The sequence below is a fragment of the Urocampus carinirostris genome, chromosome 6 (genome assembly GCF_059441175.1).
Source record: "Urocampus carinirostris isolate Australia breed hairy pipefish chromosome 6, RoL_Ucar_1.0, whole genome shotgun sequence".
Taxonomy (NCBI): Eukaryota; Metazoa; Chordata; class Actinopteri; order Syngnathiformes; family Syngnathidae; genus Urocampus; species Urocampus carinirostris.
The window spans coordinates 34,883,957-34,911,637 of record NC_142354.1 but is presented as its reverse complement, the minus strand read 5'-3'; the positions used below and the strand labels follow the sequence as shown (position 1 = coordinate 34,911,637).

At 36.9% G+C, this 27,681-nt stretch overlaps 1 protein-coding gene across 1 annotated transcript; it reads right to left on the bottom strand.

Moving 5' to 3' along the window:
- Nucleotides 1–1,456: 1,456 nt before the first annotated feature.
- st7l (suppression of tumorigenicity 7 like) lies at nucleotides 1,457–20,850 on the bottom strand. The gene is made up of 15 exons (XM_088338844.1): nucleotides 20,668–20,850; nucleotides 19,690–19,772; nucleotides 17,019–17,178; nucleotides 16,905–16,959; nucleotides 16,712–16,827; nucleotides 15,313–15,391; nucleotides 14,224–14,312; nucleotides 12,828–12,928; nucleotides 12,639–12,753; nucleotides 12,490–12,562; nucleotides 12,317–12,419; nucleotides 5,209–5,359; nucleotides 4,817–4,909; nucleotides 3,368–3,507; nucleotides 1,457–1,709 (listed from the first exon to the last, which is right to left on the bottom strand). The coding sequence occupies exons 1-15, from the start codon at nucleotides 20,834–20,836 to the stop codon at nucleotides 1,614–1,616; spliced, it is 1,623 nt and encodes a 540-aa protein (XP_088194970.1). The 5' UTR covers nucleotides 20,837–20,850; the 3' UTR covers nucleotides 1,457–1,613.
- Nucleotides 20,851–27,681: the final 6,831 nt, after the last annotated feature.

Below are 27,681 nucleotides of genomic sequence, written 5' to 3'. Positions count from 1 at the left end.
ATTGACTCTTACAAAACGTGATTCGCAGACACCAGGAGCAAAACTTGCCGACAGTTTGGGAACTTGTGTTAAGGTCTGATGAAGAAAAGGTGAGAATTTGGAAGACCGAGTAATAAGTAGCAGTTTTAGATGCAAGCAAGAGTAGTTCTCGGTATCTTTGTTTAATTTTGGGCATGTTGGTAGACAGCTACGGGTCCTTCAGCATGTCTTTTTTAGGCAGGCAGGATATTGGACAAGCTATGGGTCCTTAAAAGTGGCAGGGAAGCATAAATATCAATAATAATATCAACTGGACTAAGACCTTATCACTGCATAGTTCCATTATGTTTTCGTCCAATCACATTTTTTACTTGGATACTCTGGTGGACCAAGAACAGGCTGCTCCAATGTCTTAGAAACTAATCAATAATCCAATAATACTTGCTCTGTCCATCACTTACAAAATTCCCATTTTAATAACGAATTATTCGTTGAAGGAACGATTGGATCGACTGCTAAACACACGTATACATTTACCTGCAGGGGATAGTTGGATTTAGATGAGAATACAGGTTTCTGGACCAATCGGAATAATTTGATAATAGCGTTTGGGAACAATTGGAAGGGACAAGTGATTGACTACGTCATTACGCAAATAGACATTGTTTTTCAGATCATTTAAGACAATTTTCTTATTGTCACTTACCATAATCAATGTTATTTCCTCCTTTCTCCTTAAGTGTGCAATATTTCTTTTGTTTACACATCACCAGAAGTACATACTTACACTACATGGGTATAGATACAACTTTTTAGCGGGATAAAGTAAGGAAAATTTAAGCGAGGCATGCTTAGCTGAATAGCCAAACGTTAGCATGTAGAACATGTTTCTGTACCTCAAAACCAAATTTCTTTGCAGCAATAATGAAGAAAATATCAAACATGCACATGATGCATGAAGGTACGAGTTGTCAATTTATGCGATTATTTACCCAACTCTTTAATCAGACTATTAACATTCCGAATAGGAGCATAGTCAAATGTCTTTGCACGTTTACATGGCTTTCCTAAACCCAGACTTTGCAATATTCCTTTCTTATTCCAAATATTCCCTGCATGTAAAATGTACTGAATGACGCATATCCACTTCGATGAAAGAGGATAGTTAGATGACTCCAGAGAGCTTCAGCTTGGGATATTGACAGATGCAGAGTGAGGGATGCTCACGATTCAATGACGTGCTTATCCTCTTGTATGTCAGTTTAAAAAAAGTTGAAAAAGGTTCTCCCTTTCTGCTCTATGCCTAATGCAGATGACATTGGTAAGTGCTGAGCCAAATCAATTTGGCATTGTGTGATTACACAAATCATAGTGTAAAACAATTCTGATACTACAAGTTGAAAATCCATTTGGAGTATTTCATATTCCCCTTGTGCCGGATAAATGTAAATGTCAAGTTTTTGGACACGCTGCAGGCAGCTGTGAAAGCGAGCGCCTTAAGAGTGGTACTGGATGCTTTGTTGATACGACCCAGGCCAATATAATCAGTAACAAAGCAGCAAGTAGACAGTAATGCTGAGGACAGGAAAGCAACATGTTTTTTCCCAGTGTGTGTGTGTCTGTTTAAGTTGGGGTCAAATCCGAGTAAGTTGGTGCCAAAAACTGGACGGCATGAAGCTTTCCATCTTGTCCGCGAAGAAGCCGAGTGGTGCAAAGAGTGTGCTGAAAAACTGCAGAGAAGAGAAGTTGAGTGCCACCAATACACTTTGGAAAAACAAATAGATAGGATTCATACACCATGTCCCGGTAGCCCAGGCTAATATAGTAATTTCACAAACGTGTGCTCCAGTGTCTAATGATTATATGTTGCTGAAAAGGAAACGCTTAAAGGAACAGTGTGTATTATTTAGCGCTTTCCAGTGGTTAAAAAACAAAAACATTTTCTATATGAAAAAATATTGTTGATTATGTTGTTAAACAGTAAGCCAAATTATATAACCAAAACTTCAAAAAGGCCGCAAGGAAAATGACAGGTAGAATGGTGCGTTTTGGTGTCTTTGAGTCTCCGTAGTTATTATTCTTCAGAGTCCTGAAAAGCACTTATTTTCATTTGCACTCAACCATAAATTGACTTCTAGTGATCAAAAAAAAAAAAAAAAAACCATTTCAATGTTCACTTTTTTGCAAGGAGGATGTTCAAGACCATTTGGGCAAACTGGGCCAAATATGTTCACTTTCTCATTTTTTTTTCCATAGGTTTTTATGGCGTCATGTTTACATGTTTTCAAGTCACAATACTTTAAATTACTCGTAAGACCAGTGGGACCAAGTTTTTGTTATTTCAAAATTGTTGTTGTTTCCAAACTATATAATTACATTAAAATGATAAATGTACACTGACATGTCTTTCTTAAGGTTTTGTTTTTGTAGAGTATGCCATCTGAATAGGCCAAATTTGTATGACTTTTAGAATTTGCTGTCACGAATTAAAAAAACACTTTTAGCCAAAACAAATGAGCTTGATTAGCGCTAATTGTATGTGCCTTCATTTCTTACGACATTCTAGTAGAATTTGATGGTTTTTGTACAGAACCCAATTAAACTGTAAGACTGTAAAAGTATGGGATAAAATTCAGTTAGATTCACTTACAGAAAAGAAGAGGACAGTTGTATTTGAAAATGTTTCATGATTCAAGTATATGACAATATTAATACATTTAATGCAAATGTGACCCATCAATGGCATGTATAATCCCGGTAATTGCAATGGAACGTTTACTACCTTTCGTTTTTAAGAAAAATAAAAGTAAAATAAGTGTTTCTCCACCAAAAAGGGAAACAAAATCTTCTTTTGAACACTTTGGACTCCATTTTGACAATTTAGCCCAAACCCAGTGTGTCAGAACTTCAAATCCCATCTGCAACCTATCTTTTCGCAAAACAACAAAAACACGGAGTACTCAATGTTCCGGGGAACATGTTTCGGTCTTGTGTCAGTCGGACAAATAAACATGACAGCCGTGACGTGAGACGCTCGCCAAACAACACCTAAGCTGTAAATAAACAGCACACGGAAGTCCTGCATGTTGTCTTTTATAAGGCTGTGTTTGCATCGGGCGGCTAGTGATCCCTTTGCCTGGAATCAAGCTTGTGTTGGCAGGGGAAACCCTTTACGCTTTAAGGGCCGACGAATCCCATGCGCCTGACAGTAAAGCGAGGTGGTAATTACTGCAGGAGTCTCACATTGCAAATAAGATTAGTTAAATTTAAAGAAAAGTGCAAAGGTGGGAGGGGGTGCTGGGTCAAGCGGCGATAATCTGAAGTAGTGGGGAGTAGCTGTGGAGCAGCCTTTTAAGGCCAAGAACATGTGAGGCGTGCAGATACTTACAGCTTTGGCGAAGACACCCATGAGCTCTGGAAACTGATGTGTGAGCATGGCCAGCATGGCGGTGAACGAGCAAAGGCCCGCGGTGAAGAGGATGAAGAAAGGAAGCTCTTTCTTTGGGTACACCGACACCTCATGGAAAGCTGCATGGTGACAAAAGGCAACCGTGGTGCACAGAAATCAGGGTTTGTTAGAACATTAACTTTATATCGAGCTTGTAAAATGCCTCATTTGTCCAATTCATTTTCAATATTTTGAGAATGAATTGAATTACAATGCCAGCAATTGCATTCATACCTTACGAAATGGAAAGTGTGTATTATTTATTGTCTCCTAGTGGTAAAAAAAGACAATATTGATTGAAAAAAATAAGTAAAAATACATAACATTTTATATAAATGTGCATTATTAAAAATGCTCATAGGATGACAAGTTTGTATTTACATTAAATCACATGAGTTTTACCAAGAGGGAGATGACATACCATATTTATTTGTGTATATTTGCACCCTTCATTTTTAATTAAAAACCTGTATCCAATTTTGTTTCACTTTTTCTCAGCTCAAATTATGCATTCTATGTTAGTAAATATGAGTGACCATGATTCAATTCATATATGGAAAGTGATTTATTGAAATAAAAAGTGATTTATTGAAATAAATCACTTTCAATATATGAAGCTATGGAAACTATGGACACAATACCAACATAAAATTACAATGTATTTATATAATCTCCTTTAAAGTTTGATTCATCAACAGATACACCAAAGAGTTGTTTCCATCATTATGCTTTTTTTGCATTTATTAATATTAATATTAATATATTTTCTTTTACATTCGTCTCTGGTAGAGAGATCAAATCGAATGCCTTTTTGTATGTCATCTATATAATAATAATAATAATTTCCTTTGTATTGTCATTCTTTGTAACAATGTACACAGAACGAAATGTCGATACACCTGACCCGTTGTAGCGAGTCGATGCAGCCGCAGCCAACAGAGGGCGCCGCCATTATACCAATTAGGTATGTCTCGGCCGAGGTAAACCGTAAAACCTTGTGTATAACGCAAATCCAAACTTTGAGGGTTTTGTTTGCTGTTATTGGTACCGAAAGAAAAAACATTTTGAAAAAGGCTGGGCAAAAAATCAAAAGAAAAATGGTGCGGTTTGGTAACTTTCAGTCTCCATAATTTGTTTTCTTCCTTGTGCTTTTTAGCTCTTGTTTTCAGTTGCAGTACAGCAACATCGATTCGTCAAATAATACACACTGTCCCTTAAAGAAATACAATTTTTGTTTCGAATTGTAATCAAGAAAGAATATCATCAAACTGCATGATATGAGTCACAATGTACCTGCAAAAGTCCTGAATGAGCAATTTAGAAAATGACCGCTATTAGACCTAGACATGTTTTTGTTCCAAAATAAACTTGTTTTGCACTTGTACTTACATGGTAGCAGCTCTCGATCTGCCGTTTCTGTGCATCCTGGGTAAGGGTAGAACAGGTGTCCCTTCTCCAGTGGGTAGGGAATTATCCGGAAGGCTGAAAATACGTACAGTTTCAAAAAACCACGTCTCATCAATGCACTACAACTGGACCATTTTTTAGGATGAAAGAAAGAAAATGTGTACATATATGGTACAAAATGATTCTTATCATGGTGTAAGATATGATTAAGTGTTTAAATAATTGATAGAAGCGTTAGTAGTTATTTTGGGGACTGGTCTATCAGCCTTTGTTGCAACGTGATAGAAAATAATAAAATCCATGAGAGAAAAAAAAAACATTTAAAACAATTGCAGCAATTGGTAGACTTCGGAGGAACTATAAACAGTACTTACTGCCCTCCCAAGTGCAATGGAGAAGATTTAAGGCACCTTCGGCCCTCTTCCAATGTTGCAAGTGGAAGAATGCGTATGCCACCGCTTCGCTGTCACCCCTCTTCAAGATGTGCTCTGGCGGTAGGATTAAGCTCTTCATTTCTAATAAGTACTAAACAAAAAGATGATATCAAAACATAGAATTGAATCTGCTGTCATTCTAAGATCTTACATGCACAAGAAATGTTAAAAGTGCCACCCTGATGCAGCAATTTACACATTAAAATACCACTGTGTTTAGATTTAAAAAAAACCTAATTGAATCCTTGTTATTATTTCACAATCTCGCTCTAAGCACGGTTAAATAGTGTTTTATATTGCACTATTGAGTTTAGATATTGCCTTTGGGTAGAATCTATTTTTCAATATATTAGTTGTTGACTGGATAGTCATGAATCTTCTACCTGAGGGTATAAAATAATATAATAAACACCCACTACCCAGCACAGATCTTGAGGACAACTACTCATCTGAATGTGTCCTCATGTGGTGCTTCATTTTAATAAACAAAGCATGGTCTTCGGATCAAGAGATCGTAGGTTTGATTCCCGGCTCCTCCGTGTTATATATCGAAGTGTCCTTGGGCAAGACACTGAATCCCTAATGCCCCCAATAAGCAGATTGGCGCCTTGCATGGCTGCATTGCCGCTATTGGTGTGTGAGTGTGTATGTGAACGGGTAAGTGTGAAGCACATTGTAAAGCTTCATTGACTTAAAAAAGCGCTATATAAATGTAGACCATTTACTTTCCAGTTGTTTCACAATGCAAATACCAAATTTAGATGGCCTTTGATAACACACCAATCGGATTTAGCTTTAAAAAGGAACAAAGATTATTTCCCTTTGTGGTCAAATCAATTTCACAACTTTTTCTCTCCCGCATCCCTCACAATATCCTATTGTGCAATTCTCTCAGGCAAACTCCCAGCAGACTAAAAACATACTTTGCACATGTGAGATATTTAGCAAGAGCCTCCTCTTTTGGGAGGCGGGAGGGAAAGCTTCCCAAAGAGATCTGTTATTGTTGCACTACAGTGCTGTGAATCTGTGCATGTATAACCCAGCACACACCCACTTTGCTGTAACTTTGTCTTAGTGACTCAGTCAGCTGAAAAACATGAACCCCATTCCACGTGAAGAACTTTAGCCGTCTGCATTAGACTTTGAAGAACACGCCAACGTCATCTATCATTTCTGTGGTTTCCAGTGTGGCAGGACTCCATGTCAGACAAAGCCCACCATGCACGACCCCACCTCAGTCCCTCCTTGCGCCAAGATTCAGGGATGGCCAGCTTCACAGCAATCAGAATCTCAGACACTTTGGGAAGGTTACCCCTTTCGCCCCTTCCCGAGCTAATCCCATCTAATCTTATTCCATGGTCACGGGCTCATCCAGCCAAGCAACCAGTCCGGGCAACCACGTGGCCATCTCCTCCTGTTTTCCATCTGACTCTCATTCATCCATGCCAGGTGCGTCCTTCCGCATTTGAATCCAGAGAACACTTGTGATATAGAAGAGCCGCTAACATCCTTCCAAACAGCACCAACAGCACTTCAACTATTTAAGTGGAAATTGAAAAGACTTGCAACAAGATTTCTACAAGTTAAGGCAATAAAATCTGCAGATCTTGGCAGACTGTTTTGCTCATTTGGAATATATTTTTCCATTTTTTTCCCCCGTTTATCTTAAGAATGTCAAAGTAGAATTTGAATAATAGACCATGGTGTCCTCTGCCCCAGTTGGCAGGGATGATATCCAACACCCCTTCAACTGTCGTGAGGAGAAGCGGTTGGATAATGAATGAATGAATAAATGAATATGGAATTTAAAAAAAACGCCAATATCATCAGTTGTTTAACCAGATACTTGCCTTTGTACCTGCTATTATTTTACAATGTTTAAATTTTGCTATTTAGAATTGTAACGATGATTACCAGGTTTAATGATTCTAAATGCCTTTTTTAATAACACTGATCTTTTACAACCTCTACATGATGGCGAATAGAATAAATAATGAAGCTTTTTTTTTTTTTTAGAAAAGACCAAAATAATCTGTGTGTGATGAAAGATAATTTTATGGATTTTTAGCAGATTCAACAAGAAAATAAACCCTGGTTCAACGATACAAAAACAAGGTAAAATACAATGAAAGGAAAAACTGATTTTGTTTTTTTTTCTATAATGGAAAAATATAAAAAATGAACAAAATGATGTAATCAGTTAAGGGAAAATATAATATTGTTTTTATTCATTTAGTCATTGATAACAATATAGTGAAAATTGTTCGCAGCGAGATTAGACGTGGCTCTCAGGATAAACAAGATAAACACGGAATAAAGACTTAAAAGAGAAATATCAGATAATAGAATATCAGGATAAATAGGTAAATATTTAGTCTCTGGTAAAAAAAAAATGACAATGCTTAAAATGAGCTAAATGCTTTGGCTATAGAAAAGACCTTTTTTCATCAAGGCCACCACCTCATTGGCCTGTTGCCTTCTGATCGGTGCTACAGGTCCCTCAAAACAAGGACAGTTTCTTCCCCAGGGCCATCACCATCAAAAACAAGCGTTCGAAAATGTAAAGAAAAAGAAAAACATATATCTTGCGACTTTTTTGGGAAATTGTGTTGCTGCTAAATGTTATCGCACTACTTTTCATAGCACTATTGTTACATTGCTCTATTTCTTTTTTTTTCATTACACTATTATTATAACTTAAACTCTCTAAGCACTACGCTGTAAATATTTTTGCCTATTTACCCTGACAGTCTTTTATCCGATTTTTCTCTTTAAAGGTGGCGTCGGTAACTTCAAAATATTCTACGTGCTGATGCAAACTTCTGGATGGAATTATTATTGCAGTCTCTGTCAAGCTCCCTATGTTGTGCATGATGTGAAATTCACATATGTGCTCAAAAAAATTCTCCCTTGTATATCTTTTTGAGTTAGTGTTGACATTTGGACTGTATTTTAAATAGTCCTTTTCTTAGTTTCACCATTTCCATCGTAGAATAAAATAAAACCAAGAGCATGCATGTGAAATCATTCTCCTCCTCCGCTTTCTGTCGTCCAGCGTAATGCGCTTTGTGGCCCGAACACCGAGGGTAAAAGTAAGATCAACCCAGATAGGCTCTTTGAACTGAGTTGGGCATTGTCAACACATATTGAAGAAAGAAAATATTTCACTTTCAACTTTTTAAGTACACCTCAAACTACACACCCCAGTCTTCATTACGTGTTAACTGAGGAGGTATATGTATCATTATATACAAGAACAATAAAGACATTTTGGCTACATCGGCTCGCTACAGTTTTTTACACTTCGGTCATAAAACCCAGTCTTCGACTCAGTTTTGACGGCGCACAAAGTCAACTCAAACTGCAGATTAATATACGATCGCAGTTTTTTGCTGGATATGCGATCATCCAGAAATCAAGCGCTCGGTGCTACGACCACTCGGGAGCGTTTATTTAGCCACGGACTGCTACGTCAACAAGACCCAGCAGCCTACAAAGCAGCGAAGCAGAGTGGCAAGAGAGCGGTGTGACCGGAGGAGGAAGCGAGGTTGTCGGGCCGGGCTAACCGCTAGGCTAATGGCTAAACCCTTCAAAACGCCTCTCCCATCCATTTTCCTCTCCAACGTTTGCTCTCTGGACAATAAACTGGACCATTTACAACTGGAACTAACAAGGAACCGATGACGAACTGCTGCGCTAAAATTCTGACGACGACATGGTTAAACTTATATATCCCGGCTGACGCGCAAGGAAACTGTGGGGGTCAGAAGTATGGACAATTCGTTCTCTATACACGTGTACACGAATGACAATAAAGTATATCTGAATCTGATTCTAATACACAGACAACAATTTAAAATCAGCAAAATTATCTGGCAGTGGAGGGTTTGTGGAAAAGGATCACAGTCTCAAAATCACCAACCCTAGCGAAAACGCACGGAATCCCCCTTTACGCTCAATGCATATGGCTCCAAGATTGATCATTGAGTAAGGCTCAGCTGTCCCTGCTTGCATACCGCGGCCTTAAACCTGGTGACACCTCAGTTCTTTGCGCTGGGCTGCACCGCCACCCTCCCTTGCTTCTCTTGTTCTCAGATCTGCCTCTCCGCTGCCTGTCGCCTCTTTGATGAAGGGATTGAGTTTCATGTGCTCTCCTTTTATCCCGGGGCACTTCTAAGCCAAGAGCATAACTCATAAACCGCCTTCTGACTCTAATCTGCAGCCTCTTTTACAATGGCACCCTGAGGAACAATGCACCCGCGGCCTTTAATTGCCTTTTTATGTCCCATAATATACACACAAAATCTCGCGAGTTGGGTAAACACAGCAGAGAAGTATGATAAAGCAAAGCCCTTTCGCCATCTCATTCCAAGCACCGGCCTATTTGTCCATGTCCATCTACAAGTGGAGAAAAAGCCAATCTTTTGAAAGCAAACACATCTGATCCCCACAACCCTGCCGCAAAGAAGTGAGAAGACGACTTGTCAACCAAAAGTGGAGCACACTAGCAAGACGTGGGCCGGATTGCGACAGCTTTAGAGGCCAATCTAAATGTAAAACGCATTGGCCTCCCCGGAACATTTTATCAGCTAAACCAACAAACCGCAGAAAGTAAGCTCTCAAACTACACTGACAAACAGTGGCTGACTGAAACGGATGGAAGTGAGAAAAGACGACTGGAATTTGGAGAAGGCAGAACACATTATAGAAGACGAGCACATTCTGTGGTGTGACCCGAATAAGGCGGTCATTTGGCGTTGAGGCTCTTGGTAAAATCCTCAATATTCTCGTTTCGACATCAAACAGTTATTGACATATGAAAACAGATTAAGTCGGAGTTAAATTTCAAGAGGGTTCAACCGGGACCTTCAATACTCTCCAGAATTTAATCCCAAATTTCATATTGACAATATTTTTCAAGGACCAATAGTGTCACTGACAACAAAAGCAACAACAACAAAAAATCTTTAGCGGGCATGTCCACAGCCCAATGGATAATTTAATACGACCTGCCATACATTTCCGAGTATTTCAAAATAAGAAGCAAGTTTCTCGGTCATTTCAATCAAAAGCTATGATTTCTAAAAATAAATGCAAACCAAATGCTCCCACTGGCCGCTAGAGTTAGTTAGTTAGTTCTTTGTTCCTTTATCTCTTTGTTTCCTTATCCTCACTGTAAATGTGGAACTGGAGTCGTCAAATTTCGTTGTCACAGCATATCCCATGTTGTAACACTGACAATAAAGGCATATTCTATTCTATCTATTCTATTCTATTCTAGAGGGCGGGATAGGAAATACTCTCAGCTTTAGTAGGCCTAGTAGTTTAATCTGATGTAGTCTTGTCTAATCCGGCAAACTTTACTTTACATTTATTTTGTAATTAATTTTGAACCAGTATGATAATCATGGCAAAATTGACTTTTTCTTCTGAGCACCTACTTGAGTTTTACACAGTGTGGTGACTTGGTTTGGGTGTAAAACTGCATTCACTTATCGATTGAAATAAACAATTTAACGCATTCAATGCTAAACATGAAAATAATTTGTTTCTATTGTTTGTGAATAAATATGTCATGCTTGGAAACTATCCCTTGTCATCCATGGTTACAAGAATAATATGTAGAGTAGGCTGAATAATTAAGCATGAAAAAAACATGGTAAGCGAAAATTTTCAAGTTAACATTCTTTTAACGATCCGGCTCGCCTGAGAACAGAAAGTCTGGGTCTTACATGGATTAATTATTAGGCTTTTCTGGCCTTTAAATAGAGGCAAAATATGACAGGTACCTTAATAAAAGGTTCATTTCTAAGTGTAAAAGACTCCTGTTTGCATATTATTCAGCACAAAAGTGCTATTTTATACATCTAAGCAAAAATAAAGCGAGTTCACTCAATCAATATTTCATTCACTATCATCATTATTGCTGTTGTTAATATTTTTACTTTTATTTTGAGAATAATTATTAATATAATTATATTCAAAACACATATTCTAGTACACTTAAATTGAATTTTACCAATTGTTCAGCCCTTCGATCCCTAGTTTACGTTTTCCATAAATGCATGCATTCTATTATGCATGCCCAGCAGCTAATGGGGGTCATTTTGTAAAGCCGACACGGTTTGGGTGTTTTCAGCTCCTCATGCGATTTTGCAGGTGACGAGGGCAATGAGGGAACATGAGAGGCTAAGTAAGAAGATGAGGGTGTCTGGTGCGATGCTTGTGGGCTCGCAGTGCAGATGTAGATAAGGGCTCTTACACTCAAATCACTTGTTGGATCAAAGGAGAGAATTGACGAACCAAAATTCCCCGAAAGTCACACAAATAGACCGATTGCCTTTTCTCCCCCGAAGATATGACATAAAGAAGCAGAACTGTGCTTAAGTTTATCGTAAATATCCAGTTTAATGACTCATGTATATGCCTAATAAAAGTGTATTAAGGCTTTGAGAAGTGGGTTATGTTGCAATGCGTAAAACATTGTTTTAACACTCAACGGATTTAGGGCTGTTCTGTAATGACCGTAAATTGTGTGACAGCGCTCTCTGCTGGAGGAAAGATATATTTGGTTAAATCGAAAATTAGTTTTCCTACACAAAATTCGAAAATAATGGATTTTAAAAATCCTTTAAAACCATAGGCCTTTTAACGTTGCTTCTTATAAAATATATATATATATGGGTAAAATGTTTCTAAAGAAAAAACTACCGATATTTAAAAAACAGGGTTTTTAGTTCTTCTCAGACAACTATGATACAAAAGCTTCGCAATGGACATTATTTATCAGTAAATTGCTTTTAGTGAACACATTTTTAATGACAGTACATGCACGACATTTTGTCAGACTACACAAGGCATTCCAGACTTTTAATTGCTTTTCTGATCATTATACAGTATATTGTTTTCAAAACTGCCTGTAACTATAACTTTACTACAACATTGACCATCTATGGTTATGTTCTCACCATTAGAACAAAACTCGTTTTCAAATTGAACAATATGCAAAATGCGAAAACTGGTCTATATCTCACGGTGGACCACTGACCTTTGGGACATGCGGATTGAACTCCACAGCTCTGTGTATGGCCTCCACTGCGTTCATTTCGGCGGTGCTGAGCCCTCGCCGTGATGCTGCTTCTGGAGAGAACCTGATGAGAAACAAAAGCACTGAAATGACAAAAGTTTTCTAACATCACTTTACGAGTTTCCGAAACATACTTATCTGATACGGCCCGTGCTTTCAGCAGGGCTGATGTGTAGCATATTGTAGCTGATTTTGGCAAGCTGATGTCTATGGTGCAAGCAAAATGTGCACAAAAGGACGTAAGTGATGGACAATGCCAGATTATGATACAATAAGGTCATACCGTCGTATTTGGCTAAAACAGCCTGGACATCAGCGTAGGCTTGCAGCTCAAGAAGCGCCTCAAGAAGGTTTTCATGTATATTTAACATCCCTAATAATGGGAACTCCTTCATCAACTATCAGGGGAAAAAAATCAAATCAAAACAGGGATGCAGAGCGAGTATCTGATTTCTTTTACGTCTCTTCTTACGTCTCTCATCATTTTCACAGCTTCTTTGATCCGTCCGAGCTTGCGTGCGCACATGGCCAGTCGCCGCTTAATGTAAACCAGCAGGTTGATGTCTTTGCCTGCTGCAAAACACACACAAAAGTAATCAACTGTTTTTGATTGGTGTTAAATGACATATTTTTGCAACTACTTGCAAGGAACAAAGTCATGGAAGACTGTATAAAAATAGCCATGCCGAGGGGATTTATTTCTCTGAATTCTTGTTCAAAAATCGAACAATGAATTTGTGATTTTTGTTTAGCTGGAGTCTTGCACGCGATCGTGGGTCAATTTCTACTTTATCAGATTAATGCGTGAGATATTCAATCATCTGATATTCAAAATGACATTGTGATCCAGATCATTATACAGTAATGTATTTCTCTGTTGTTTACGGAACAAATAATAAAAATAAATGGCCCAAAATAGTGTTGTTTTATTTTTCGAATTGTTGCAGGAATATATATATATATATATATATATATATATATATATATATATTTTAATATTTTTTTTACAATTCACACTTCCACATTATTGTGAACCACAGTATTTCAACACTTGTAAAAGGCTGGCATGTTCAATACTGTTGGCTGGCCACTGACGCTAATGTCAGCAGGGAAATTGTAGAAACATATTTTCAGCCAAAATCACTGGGAGACAGCTATCTGGCCGCTACCAACTTCATTGAGGTCTGAAATGAACCCCATTCCTCAAGGTCACTAAAGAACATGGTGAAACCCTGCTCCTCTAGAGCCACTGTTGTACGGGTTTCTACCCCAGCTGATTAAAGTAATTAGCTAATCAGGAAGCACTGAATAAGCATGATATATAAACTTTTCATTGAATCAACTGTACTGTTGGAGGAAGATTTTGAAAAAGGTATTGGATAAGCAGAAGAGAACTTGTATGAAACAGAACTGTTACCTGAAAACCAACTGATTTCATATTTGTTGTGGTATTGAATACAGACAATTGACAAAAAGACAATCCATTCAAAAACCATCCATCCATCTATTATCTGCACCGCTTATCCGCAGTAGGGTCGCGGGGGTGCTCACTACCCAGCTATCCTCGGGCAGTGGGCACGGGACACCCTGAACGGGTTGCCAGCCAGTCGCAGGGCAGACATAGACAGACAACTCACTCGCTAATTCACACCTAGGGACAATTTGGACCGGTCAATTAACCTAACATGCATGTTTTTGGAATGTGGGAGGAAACCCACGCAAGCACGGGGAGAACATGCAAACTCCACAAGGAGGTTCGATCTCATGACCTTAGAACTGTGCCGCACACGCGCTAACCACTGCCGCTCCCATTCAAATACTGATGAATAAAATTGAAATGTAATCACATATGCGGGCTCATTTCTTACCAATGCTCAGAGCTTTTTTAAAAAGGCGCTCAGCTTCCGTGATTGTCGTTGCTTCTTCCTCAGCGAGAAGCACGTAAGCTGCCGCACATCTGTAGACAAAAATCGGTGTACCAGTTTCAATGTTACTGTGTTGAAATTTGTGAAATTAAAAGAAAAAGCAAAAAATAATGGTAATAATAATAAAGGAATGAACAATTGTTATATAAGAACGACCGCAGCTTGAAGTATTGACGATTCAAAACAATTAAAAGAGGAAAAGTTCCCTCGTACTCGCCACGAAATATAACACAAACAGGGATCAGAATGGAGATTTTCATTTTCAGCTGAAATAGCCAGGGTCCAGGAATAAAGCAGGGCAGAGCAGGGTGCGCCAGAGCAATAAAGGAAAGAGTGAGACAGTCGGATTTTGAATTTGTTTGCTACGCAAGAGAAAAAGTAAAAAAGTCGGAATGCCTTTGGGGTTCAAAAACAGCGGAAATCCGCGGATCCGCGGAAAATTCTGATCCCTGCACAAAGAAGAAAGATAAAGAGTGGAAAGGTAAAAGAGAAAGTTATGGGATTGAGACAAAAAGGCACTTGCTTAAGAAAAAGAAACACATTTCTTTCCAGGAAAAGAAGTTTAACGGAAACTATTTTATCCTTATTATTGCATCAAAGCACCTCACATTTTTAGACACGGACTTCAAAACGAGACTCTAAACCAGGGGTCAGGAACCTTTTTGACCCAAAGAGCCATAAAAACAAAAACAATTTTGAAAATAAATTGAGAGAGCCACATCATATATTTTCAGACAAAAAACTGCCAAACACGCTCTCTAGACAAAAGCTAATTCTTCAGCACGTTTTATTTCACTGTGTGTCATTTGATGCTTTAATCAAATGTATGAAATGAAAATAATGCCAAATCCAGTGTCCCAGTATGGAGATTTGCCTTTTATATCCTACTAGTCAATTTTAAATACTTTTCAGCTCAGCTTGTACTTGACTTGTGATTTGATTTGCTGGTAAAAATGCTTCGTATAAAAATGTCAAAGTATTATTTAAAAAAATAAAAATAAAAAAAAATAACGATTTTAGAGTAGGACTTACTCATGATTCAACTCTATGGCCTGGTAGGCTGCTCTTATCCTGGCTTGGGGGTTTCTTTCCCTCCAGGCCTTCTGCATGACTGTAAGGACAAAAATAAATCCATATTGTAAAGCATTTACTCAAGTGTGTCCAGGGCAGCAACTGACGATTATTTTAATTATCGATGGTTTCGTTGATCATTTTTTCGATAAATAGGATCTTTTAAAAACGGATTTTTAAGTTCCTCTTTATTTAAATATTGAAGCTTTGGACAGATAGAAATAACACGCAGAAAAAAACTGAATATTATATGATATAAAACAATGAAAAAATTTAAGTGTTTGTCAAATAGCTTAACAATAAAGAAACATACATACAAATGTATGCTATAAGCCTGCAAAAATGTAATAGGCATTTTTATAAAGTGGAAAAAAAGAGGCAACATCGGAGGGAATGAGAGTGCCCTAAGGGAGTGGGCTGAAGCCAAAGGTTTTAAGTGCCTATCCTTATTCCATTATTTCTTAAGAGGGAAGACATATTCAAAATCAAATCACAAAAAACCCCATAATGGAAAATTAGAAAACAAATAAACTTATAATATTATTGCTAGTGACTCGTATAACATTTAATATCAAGAGAAACTCTTGCTCTATTCATCTTCTTTAGTATATGTATGGAAAATACATTAAGTAAATGGTTTTCTTTTTAATAGGTCATCATCTAAATCGTTCCATAAAAAAAATTGCTCTTCAATGTTGTGAGAGAATATTGGACCTCAAAGTTCTGGATTCCTCTGAGATATTAAGTGTCTGCTCTGTAGAGAAACAACTGTTGAATATTTGTTGCTTACTTGCTTTGTATACTAATAATAGGGATTCAAGTTACAATATATCTTCAAATTATAATATGTTGTTTTTTTATAAACTGTATGTTTTCATATCTACTGTTATGTACAATATATTTTTCTATATTTGAATCAAAATTCTATATTGCCCTTATATGCATTTCCCCAAATCTCTATACAATAAATTAAGTAAGGCAAATAAACTGTATATTATATGAAGGTTTTTTTGGTCAAGTATATGTCCTCATCTACTTAAATCTGTAATGTCTGCATCTAATTGTACAGTCATGTTTTTTATATAGCAGTTGAATTTCAGTATCTGAAAAGTGCTATATAAATAAAATTGGATTTGGCTGTAAATGACCTGGTGCAAAACACGTTCTTAGGGGGCATTTTGCCAGACGAAACGGGCACTACAAGCATGCAGTCTTATTTGCATTGAATTGATGTGCTAGGCGATGAATAAATCGACGATCGAAGTCGTTGCCAACGTTTTAAATAGTTGATTTTAATCGATTGTATTGATTTGTTGTTGCAGCCCTACTTGTAATTGAAGGTAATCTGATCATATTTCACCTGAATCCTCAGGCCGGAATTGCTGCGTGTCGCCTGTGAAAAATGTCTGATGGTCTTGAGCCGACAAATTCATGTCGTAGTACGTGAGCGGTTCTTTTCCCGTCACCCATGTGTACCTGAATACCAGATTACAATAAATATATACATACAAATTAAATAAAAAGAGCAAAATCAAATAATCCTTTTCCCTTACCTGTTATACTCAGCTCCCCGGAACAGGTTCAAAGGATTTCTCCAGACTTTACACTCTAAGAAACGAAACAAATGTTACTAAGATACAACTGTTGAAAATGTTTAGGTTTTTTACCTGACACACTGGGTCGAGGCTCTGCCTCTCCGTTGACGGACGAGAAGAGGCCACTAGTGGAACTGTTCTCCACTCCACCAAGGAGAGGGCGCAGGTGGCTCACAGAGACCTGCTCGATGAAGGAGGTGCCGTACTTCCGAAAGTACCACCACTCGAATATCTGCAAAATTTGGGGAATATTCCAATTAAGGGCCATTCTGTGATTACCTCACTGACTAAATCATTAACCTCATCAGGCTTTGTTAAACAACTGATGGAAATAGCCGTAGATGTAAAAGGAACCTTAAAAAGACTGACACACGGCTCTTCTTGGTGGTCAATCTCATGGTTTCAACAAGGTCCAAAAAATGGTGAAAAAATAATAGAGGAGATCATGTTACTTCAGAAGCAATGATATTGAAATCAAAGGATTAGAAAAGTGGGTAAACATTTTAAGTGACACAACCAAGAGTTTAGTCAGCAAGTTTGAAGCTAAAAACACCGTGGAAACACGACCTGGGCGTGGTAGAAAGAGGCTACTGTATGCAACCCCTGTGTGATACCTCAGGCAAAAGAAAGAGAAAAATCCCCGGGTGACAAATGAGGAACTATGACAGGATATGTCAGAGTGAGGTATTCAAGTTTCATCACAGACAATAAATGCGAATGATGGCTTCCATGAAAGAACGCCCAGGTGCATCCCGCTACTGACTTCAAAGCACAAGAGGAGTCGACTCCAGTGTGCCAAAAAACATGTGGACGAACCACAAAGGTTCAGGGATATGGTTCTCTGAAGTGATGAGACCAAATTGGAATTTCGTTGGCCAAGGGATTAACGGTTCTTAGCAGGTGAAAGAATGAGGCCGATAAACAAAAACACCCTGCCAACCACTCTTCCCTCTAATTTTCCACGGGTCTGAGCGTTCACACAAAGTCGGTGAGCAACGCTTGAAACAACAGTTAGCAACCATAATCCCAAGTGTGGCAAGATAATTGATTATCAAACATGTCCAAAACTTGACATCAAGTTACATTTTGCTTATTTTTCTCTTTTGAATAAATTGACTCATGTACTATTGCAAAGGTTGTACGGCCTACAAACGTCGTTTGTTCTTACAATTCTTTCACAAGATATCCATTTCTTTTTATTTCCTGATATATTTTGTCGCATAATAGTAACATTTTGGAGGGCTTATTTAGTCAGTTGCAAGATACAGAACTGTACTTAATCACATTTTTTAGTGGAAGTACAATGTTGGCAACACGATTCACTTGATATAATTGGAAATTATTTGAATGCAACACAAACTTTTTCTTCTTTTATCTGTGTTTTTTTCTACTTTTTTTAAAATTCCTTTAAAAGATATATCTTTGTGTTTATTTTTTCCGAGCTGTTACTTTTTTCTTTTTGTTCTCTGTTTACTTTTTTCCTACATTTCTTTCTTTTCTTTTTTTCTGGCTTTTTTCTAAATTTTTCCTTCTTTTTTTCTCTTCCTTTTGTTTCTTTTTTTCTAAGCTTTTCACTTCTTTTTCATTTTGGTATTTATTTCTTTTATGTTCTATTCCCCCCTTCATTTAAGTCATTTTGTGCATAGTTTTACATAATATTTGGTCATGTTGGGATTAAAGAAGCAAAAACAACCTGAAGAGCCGTTTAGGACCCGGAAGAGTTCGGTCCAGTTCCTTTTAGTGAGCCGAGCCGAAGAAGCCGGTTCCCGACAAACTCTACTGACTTTACTCAACTTCGTTCTACTCTGACTGAACTTCAAAATACCACATTTAGGACACAACGTCAGGGGAACTCGTGTATTTTTACCTTCATGCACTGTAACTTTGACTTAAGTCGCTTCTTAATTAGTAAATTTGAGCCCTAATTTTGTGCGCCGGCTAGATTTTCTTGTGCGCAGAGAATGTGCGAGCAGTGCGCAATTGCGCACGCACGCAGCTTAGAGGGAACACTGCTGCCAACTGAGAAGCACGGTGGGAAGAATCAGTTGTTGTTTTCATACTTCATGTAACGGGAATCTTTAGCAAATGTAAGAAATTGTGTATTTAGTTCGCTACCAGGAGATCATGGATTCAAATTTAATGCAGTCATTGACAAAGCCGAGGCTTGGGAGACATCGGGCTGTGCAACAGGTACATGGATCTCTTAACCGCCTGTGTCGTAGGGGCACACCTCCCTGTGATGTCTTGGGAAATTACAGCCTCGTGGCGCCCATCCCTCCCCAGGCTGGTTTCTAGAGTAAGGTTCATATCCCCCACATGAAAGAGGACAAATATCCTAAGCATGCCTAAAAATATACCACAATTAGGTTGCAAAAGAAGGCCTGGAAGGTTAGGGATTGGCAATCACGATCACCAGACTTGAATCCCTGGTGGCACTTGGAGATGACAGTTGCAGCATGCAAACCAAAATCTTGATGAACTGGATGGTGACCTTAGCTGATTAATCATGTGCATCAAATTTTGCTCCAAAATATGTTATTGTTACAAAATGATGTTGTACTTGTACATACATAAGAGGGTCAGTATATTTGTCAACCAAGTCATACCAGAAAGATATGATTATAAACAAGGTGAGAAATAAATTTATAACGTGCAAAACACTATTATGGGCTTTGAATACAATTTAACACCACTTTATCTATATTTAACTGGGAAGAAAATTTCATAACAATATTTAACTCACAAGGATGAGTCCCGAGATGAGAGAAGAGGTGCCAGTGAGGGCCACGTAGAATTTGGGGGTCAGCGTGTTCAAAAACAGCGACGCTGAAAGAGAAAGTTTAGATAATTAGTTGAGAAAAATAGCACACACACAGCAGGACAAAATGGAAATTTGGCAGAATGGGGTTCCTACAGGTTAAGGCAAGTTAAATTTAAGACTTTTGAATAGCTTTTAAAATCAAATTTAAAACCAAGTCGGGGAAAAACCACAATTGAAAACTTTTTTTTAATCAAAAAGATGAGTCACATTTTGGTCCAGTTGAAAACTTTCCATCTAAAAATGTTGCACTTTCCAAAGTTTTATTCATGGAAAAAAAGAAAAAAAAGAATGTTCCTTGGTCCAACCTGTACTTAGATAACTGCGAATTCTAAGTAACTCTTCTGCTACATTTACGAAGCATTTTTATCATGATGCATGAAAAATTTAAGTTTTACTGAATATTTTTAGTTAAACAAAATATAAATCGTATTAGATGGGGTCCAGCACCCCCGCGACCCTACTGGGGATAAACGGAGGAGATAATGGATGGATGGGTAAATCATATTATGTGTTCAATTTTTTAAGACTTTTAAAAATCGGATATAAAGTATTTAAGAAATTAATTAAATGCCCTTTAAAACTTGTCAAGGTTCTGCAGGAACCTTGGGCAGATGAAAAACAGATATAGTAACTCCCATTTTATGTTGAATTTTCAAAAGTGTATTCTGAAGAGCCAAAATTATTATAATAACACAGCTTGCCATTTTCATTCAAAAAAAATACACACAAAAATCTGTGTTAAAAAAATCAAAGCGAAACATTTTTTTTAAAAAATCGAACACGTGAAATAAATCAACTACATGTTAAAGAGGGAAAACCCTGCAACATCTCTGTTTGATGATAGATAGCACAGGCTAGCAGAAGGCTAACGAATGCAAACAAGCACAGAAGTCCATTCACCCGAAGTAAGGCTCTCCTGCAGTTTTAGCGGACTCCACAGTACGTAGATCATGATGAGTACCATGCCAAACCACACGAAGCACACGTACGTCCACGACCACGAAAGCCACGATTTTAATTTATCTGTGAAACTGAGAGATTGGGGATTATTGCTAGTGGAGTCCTCCATGTTTTATCCCCCCCCTCCCCGGATGTCTGTAAACACACCACCCACGTGACCAGAAAGGAGTACCGCACGTTTTATTTTTTTTATTTTATTCTATATTTTGTTTACATTTTTAGTCTTTTTTATTTATTAAAATAGCAATGGACACAAATAAAATGTAATCATTCGATTGCTTTCTGTTGAATTATGAAAAACATATACAGTATATGCAGGTTTGGGTAAGGTTACTTTAACTTGATTACTTTCAATTACTTTTGGATTGCTCCAATACCAAATATGCTAATAAAAGACAAAATGAACTAAATATGAATAAAATTATGACTCACAACACGTGGTAAGCTTTCTCTCCTGGCTTTGATCTCTTTGATCTCCGGCAAAACTAACATAAAATGCGACAGAAACAAAATGAAAATTAATCCAAACAGCTTGCCAACGTCATTTTTGCCGTTCCATGTATTCTGTTACTCCCCAAGCCTGCACAAAATTTAGTCATTTTATTCATATTTAGTTTCTTTTGTCTTTTATTGGCATATTTGGTTTTGGAGTAATCCAAAAGTAATTGAAAGTAATCAAGTTAAAGTAACCCTACCCGACCCTGAGTATATGTATATTTCCTGATGCCTTGTGATTTTTTTAATGATTATTTGTAAACGTTATTTTACATTTTTTTCTATACGAAATGATAGTGAGTAATTGATTCATGATAAAAACGTAATTGAATTATTTGATTAAAACATAAAGTGTCAAATAATGTGCAGTGACAGATCATAAAGTGTTTTATTGTAATACTATATTGTTTTAATAACAAGGTGTTCTTAGTTTTGAACACATCACCAACCACATCACTTGTAATCTACATAAATACAAAAATGAATTGATTTATTATAATTAAATGATAAAATATATATTTTACCTGACTGTACTTTAAATGTAGTGTTTTTTTTTGTAAAGTATTTGTCATAACCCAAATAAGATATCAGGGTGGTATAGAGCAATAGAAAGTATTTAGTTTTTTTACGTCCTTCTCTCTTTTCAATCAGATTTTATTTTTTAACCAAAACGGCCAATTAAATGTCATTACAGCCATTTTAGATATTTAGACTATTTTACGTGTATGACAGTCTACATCTACGGTATATCTATTTTCCTCGTTCTTTTTTAATAAAACCGTTACTAAAAAAATAAAAATATGATTTACAAATATTGCATGAGTTTTCAGTACATCAAACACATTGGAACAATTTAATGAATTGATTATGATTTTAAAAGAATTCTGAACAATCCATCTGCAATGCAGATAGTCCAAAATATTAACCTAGAAATAAAAGGTGGGAGAAAAAAATAACATAATTGCACCCCAGGATGTGTTCTTATTTCTAACCACTTGACGGTGCTAAAGCATCTACAATGCGCAAACTCAAATTTGAATTGTTTGAATAACAGCTTGGGGATTGTGAGAGCCCATCTCTGTTTTTTTGTCGAAGTAAAGTATTTTGTTTTCCTTTTATTTTTTTCCTAATAGACTGAAGGGAAGTTTGTAGTAATTATGTAATTCTTGCTTTAGTGCAAAAAGTCGTCTTCTCCATCTCACCAAGTATTTTGCTGATGGGATTTTGGACATACTGTATTGTATTTTTCTTGATGTCCCTGACATGGGATTTGTATTATACTTAATTTACATAAATTGAAGGGGATGTGAGATCTTCAAGTCATTTTTTTGTGGAATATGAATGCAGCAGCAAAATTGCCCAGAAAAAAAAACCTTCAATTAACAGCCATTTTGTACTTGGCTGTCTGCCGAAAATGACACCACAATTGCCTATGAGGTTCAGATAAAACTTCTATTCGTATATTAGTAGTATTAACTAATATTCCGTGCAACATAGTGATTTATTACCAATTCATCCATTAGAAAAGTACAGGACTTATTTTGATAATATGCAAAAGTAGCTTACTTTAAACGCTTCTCCGACTAGGATGATTAAATTTATGTGACGAAAATGTGCAAACGTCAAGCTAAAAATAAACCTTTTTTTTACCGCCCAATATTTTTCTTTCTTATTTATTTTTTTAGTTGACAAACTATTAATCATTTTTTTGACGTTTTAATCAAAAGGCCAAATTATATTTACAAGGACCTTTTACACAATATTTCAAAAAATACAAAGTGAAAAGAAGCCCAAGAAACTTCAGATTTTTTTTCCCAAGAAAATAAATGACAGAGCGATAAATGAAGAACTAGCATACTTACAATATACAGTAGTCTGAGACAGTAGCGTTATCTTTTAAAGGTACAGCATGCTTAAGAGCAGGGAAATAAATCATATTTTAATTGAAAATCATATTCATTTCTGATTACGATTGCATTAAAGTATTGACGGGTTCTTTCTTGTAGTTTACAGCTTTTTTTCTGCTAATGCTAGCTCCTGCTTTCTTCTGCTCTCTTCCTCGATCACTCCAATCGGTAGTCATTGATTGATTTTTAGTGTTAAAAATAACACCATTTACAGTAGATCATAAGACAAATCATGCGCTACAAAGGACAAAAGGCAAACTTTTGAAGCATGTGATTGCTGAAAGCTATGTTGAATAAATGATAAGATACTACCGGAGCAAACTGCCTGGTCACAGTCACAAGTAATGAGCTCAACAGTTCCGCACTCACCTGTGTGCTTAAGGTTCATTTACGATTTTCACATCTGGTTTCTATCTGGCAGTTTATGTCGTTTCTCATAGCTTTTAAGAGTCCTCGTCTAATCATTTATAATTGATCAGGCTTTGCACTTAAATGCATTTACGGCTTAAGAGGCCTGCTTTTTACGGTGCAAAAAAAGTGAGGCGCCATTGTCAGAAGAATATGTGTGCATAAATACATGGAAATGTCATCTGACTCAAGCATTGATGTCACCACTTTAGGTCCATTTTGATGAAATGACAGCCCAAGTGTTCATGCACATGCTCATTCAATTGCCAGTCCACTGAAGATGAGCGTGGATTGAATTCAAACCTTCTGAAACGTCTCCTCGTCTCTGACAAGATTTCCACTCAGCAAGTTTACATGACTGGTCCCACCCAGGACCCGCACCCCGCCGTCAATACCTCCACCACAAGACTCATTTCTCTCAAAACACTTCATTAAAAAGAAAGAAAAAATGTGTGTGTTTTTTCGATATTCCCCCATTTTTATTTTTGACCACATCTGAGTGAAATAGTGCAGCAGAGAAATTATTTCACCCCAGGGCCTTTTTCTCTTGAAAAGGGTAGGATTGGTTTGTTTCTGGGCAAGAATTGTTACTATTTGTGTATTTTTTTGCATGTTTCTTTATTACAATAAGAAAAAAATGAGCAAACTATCTGTATTAAAATTTTGAATTTACATAATCCTCAGGTCGCTGGTTCATATCTGGCTCAAAAGACCAATTGATAAATTTATTGTTTAGTAGACACTCAAAATAAAGAGAAGATACATAAATGAGTTGCAAGAATTTAGGAAAAAAAAACTTACAATGCCAAATTTTGAATCTGTTCTAAAAGCCCTCTGCTGACTCCTCTCATCAAACACTTTTGAAAAAGCGGCAGAGAGCAACTATGGAGCTCCAAAAAAACATACGGCTCCAGGGCCGCCTGATGCTGGCCTCCATCCTAGAAGAACAGCAACATTATTGTTCAATAGTAAAAATGATGTAAACAGTCCATAATAGTCAAAAAAATGAACGACATTGAGGTTTAATAGTCAGATTACGGAACTGGCTTCCTATTCCATCTCCTTTGTAGGTGTCCCACATGACAATTAAAAACAGATTAAACGTATCAAAATATATTTCTTTAAAAAAAAAAAAAAAAGTTAAAAGGAGCAAATGTGTATGCTCATTTTATTAATTTGTCGAATTAATTAAGAGAAGCTACTTACAAATACAGCAAAATCTGAAAAATGATACTTAAAATGAGCAACGTTATCGACCAATTGGGATAAAGTTATTAAAATAGGCTCTTATGTTAACCCAGTTGATAGATGGCACATTTTTACCCTTCCTTTTACACTCTACAGTTAAAAAAACATATTTAACGAGGCCACATCTGCCTTGTAGGGACAAATTCCACTCGAGGTAGCAGTAGTCCCAAACAAGCACCAATTATATTTCAACAACAGTTATTAATGCATTCAATGGCATAGACATCCAAGGTTGTCAATCCTCCATTTTCCATTTAATTAGTCTAGCGGTGAACGGGGTTACGCAAATAACATGTATGGTATCTATATAGCTATAGAGGCCGCTGTTTGAGTACTTATGATTTCATTTAATGTAGATTTGCCTTTTTTCCCTGTTGTGTAACCATGCATCTTAAAGCCATAATGCATGGATGGCTATGCAGCAGAGAGAGCATGCTGTCACTGCATACAGTGCCCGATAAGCATAAACAGTTGAGGCAGAGACGTTGAATTATGCATACATTTTACCTTTATGCAGTCTGGATTTATTTTTTTATTATCTTTTCTTTTTGAACTAGCCCACCCCCTTTCCCCAGAACAATCAGGCTAACAATAGAACACAAAGGATCGAGACAGGTTAAGGATTAAGGATTTTAGAGTAAACTGCTGCAATTATGGTGGTATTAACAAAAAGGTATTTATGTACTTTCCATCAGTGTTAACATTTTTGCAAATAAATAGACACATGCACACAAACTTAATCGTCTTACTAGCCTTAATGAGGCCGCTAATGTCACTACGCTGTAGACATTGTAGATGCACCTTAAATGTTTTACACGGTTTGTTTAAACAAGGAGCAAAATATTTGTTCTGTATTTTGACAAATTCAAAAGTATAGAGTGTATTTGTCCCCTTGAGGGAATATGTGCTAGTAACGATCAACACAAATATTTTTTTACCATTTAAGTAAACATCAGAATGTTCTTTTCACTCAAAAGAATAAACAGTAAGATTATATTTATTTATCTGCTCACAAGAGTATGTATGTATTTATAGTTGCAAATGAGACTCGAGTGCCATAAAAATGGGGTGGGGATTCTCTATTTTGGTCTATGAAGGACCAGCATGGTAATTATCGAAGCAAGTCACGATTTAATTTTCTATCATAGAATTTTTTTACATCTGTTTGTAGTAGCTGGTTTAAGTTCATGGCCAAATAATGGTCGGGAAGGTCTTTTGTAGCCCACTATCCATTTTTCAGCAGCCTTTAGAGTATAAAGTAATAGCTGAAAGTATTTTTACACATTCATTTGACAATAATTAGGAAAATATACATTTTGCACTGAACCAATTTCTCCCTTTATGTACCCCTCAAACAAACAGTTGGCCACACTGTAAAAACATCTTTCAAATTTTCAACTGGATACAAAAGAATGTCATATTTATAAGCTGCTGCCAAACTTTTAACCTCTTCTTTCATTTTGAGAATGAGCAGCAAAAAACACTCAAAATTTAATAACTGTGTTTTCCAGTTAGCTAAGTAATGAAAAATAAAATAGAAACAAGTATTTTGAACATTTTATTAATGATTTGAAAAAGTGCTTTGATTTGATTCCATAGTGTTATGAGAAAAAAGTCCTCTGTTGAACTGCCTTTGAATTTCCACCTAAGCCACCAAATAAGGTTGGATTGTAAGTGTGTAATAATAATAATAATAATAATAATTTCCTTGTATTGTCATTCTGTGTAACAATGTACACAGAACGAAATGTCGATTGCACCTGACCCGTTGTAGCGAGCCGATGCAGCCGCAGCCAACAGAGGGCGCCGCCGACCACTTTTTAAGTCTTAGGAATGACTCGGCCGGGGCGCGAACCACCGACCTCCCAGTCTCAAAGCGGGCGCCTTACCATCTAGGCTACTGAGAAAGCAGACAAGCTCACTGTTTGTGAGGTTTGACTCTCTTGTGACGATATGTCTATCGATATCGTGAGAAAGGAAAAACCTTAAAAGGACATCTTCAAAAGCGGACTCTAGCACATACAAATCATTCAAGCTTTTAATGATCATATACTCATTTGGTGCACACATTAGGAAAAACTGGCTGACCTTTTTTCTCCATTTAAAACCAGCAGAAAAATGTTCAAACTATACATTCATTCATGAATTAATTTGGGTCCTGATATAGGCAACATAGGGAACACTTTAGTATTCTTCAAGGGTCAAACAGAAGTTTGAAAAACAAATACTCTTAAGCAACTCTGACCTACATAAATGCCTGTGAATGTCTCAATCCTTTGGCTCATTTTGTTTTCAGGGTATTAAATCAATCTCAGCTGGAATGTTCCAGTTGTCTTAGAAGTCATTTGGCCTCTCATCCAGAGAGTTAATGCAACAAGGTAAAGAAGGTTACCAGTACAGTGTGGCCAATTCATGTGTATGCGTGCGTGCATACGTTTGGTGGGGCATGGGGAACTCCAAATTTACATCCTGCTTGTAATGACTTACATACACAAATAAACCCAGGCACTGATGCACAATTTGCTATTGAATTGAATTGTCTATATTGTCATTGATATCAGTGTTGTGAAACACAGTATACAACGAGATTAAACATGGCACTCCAGAGTAAACATATAATAAAGACTTTAAAGAAAAATAAAGGATAAAAGACTGTCAGGATAAGTAAGCAAAAAAGCATATACAAAATAGTGCTTAGAGACTGCTCTACTATTATTAGCATAACGAAAGAATAGTGCATCGTAAGAGCAGTGCAATAAAAAGTTGCGCAATAACATTTAGTATCAACAAAAAAGATCCCAAATAAGTCCGATGATAACTATATTGTCACGGTTTTACCTGCTTGTTTAGGGTGGTGATGGCCCCGGGGAAGAAACTGTCACTGAGCCTGTAAGTC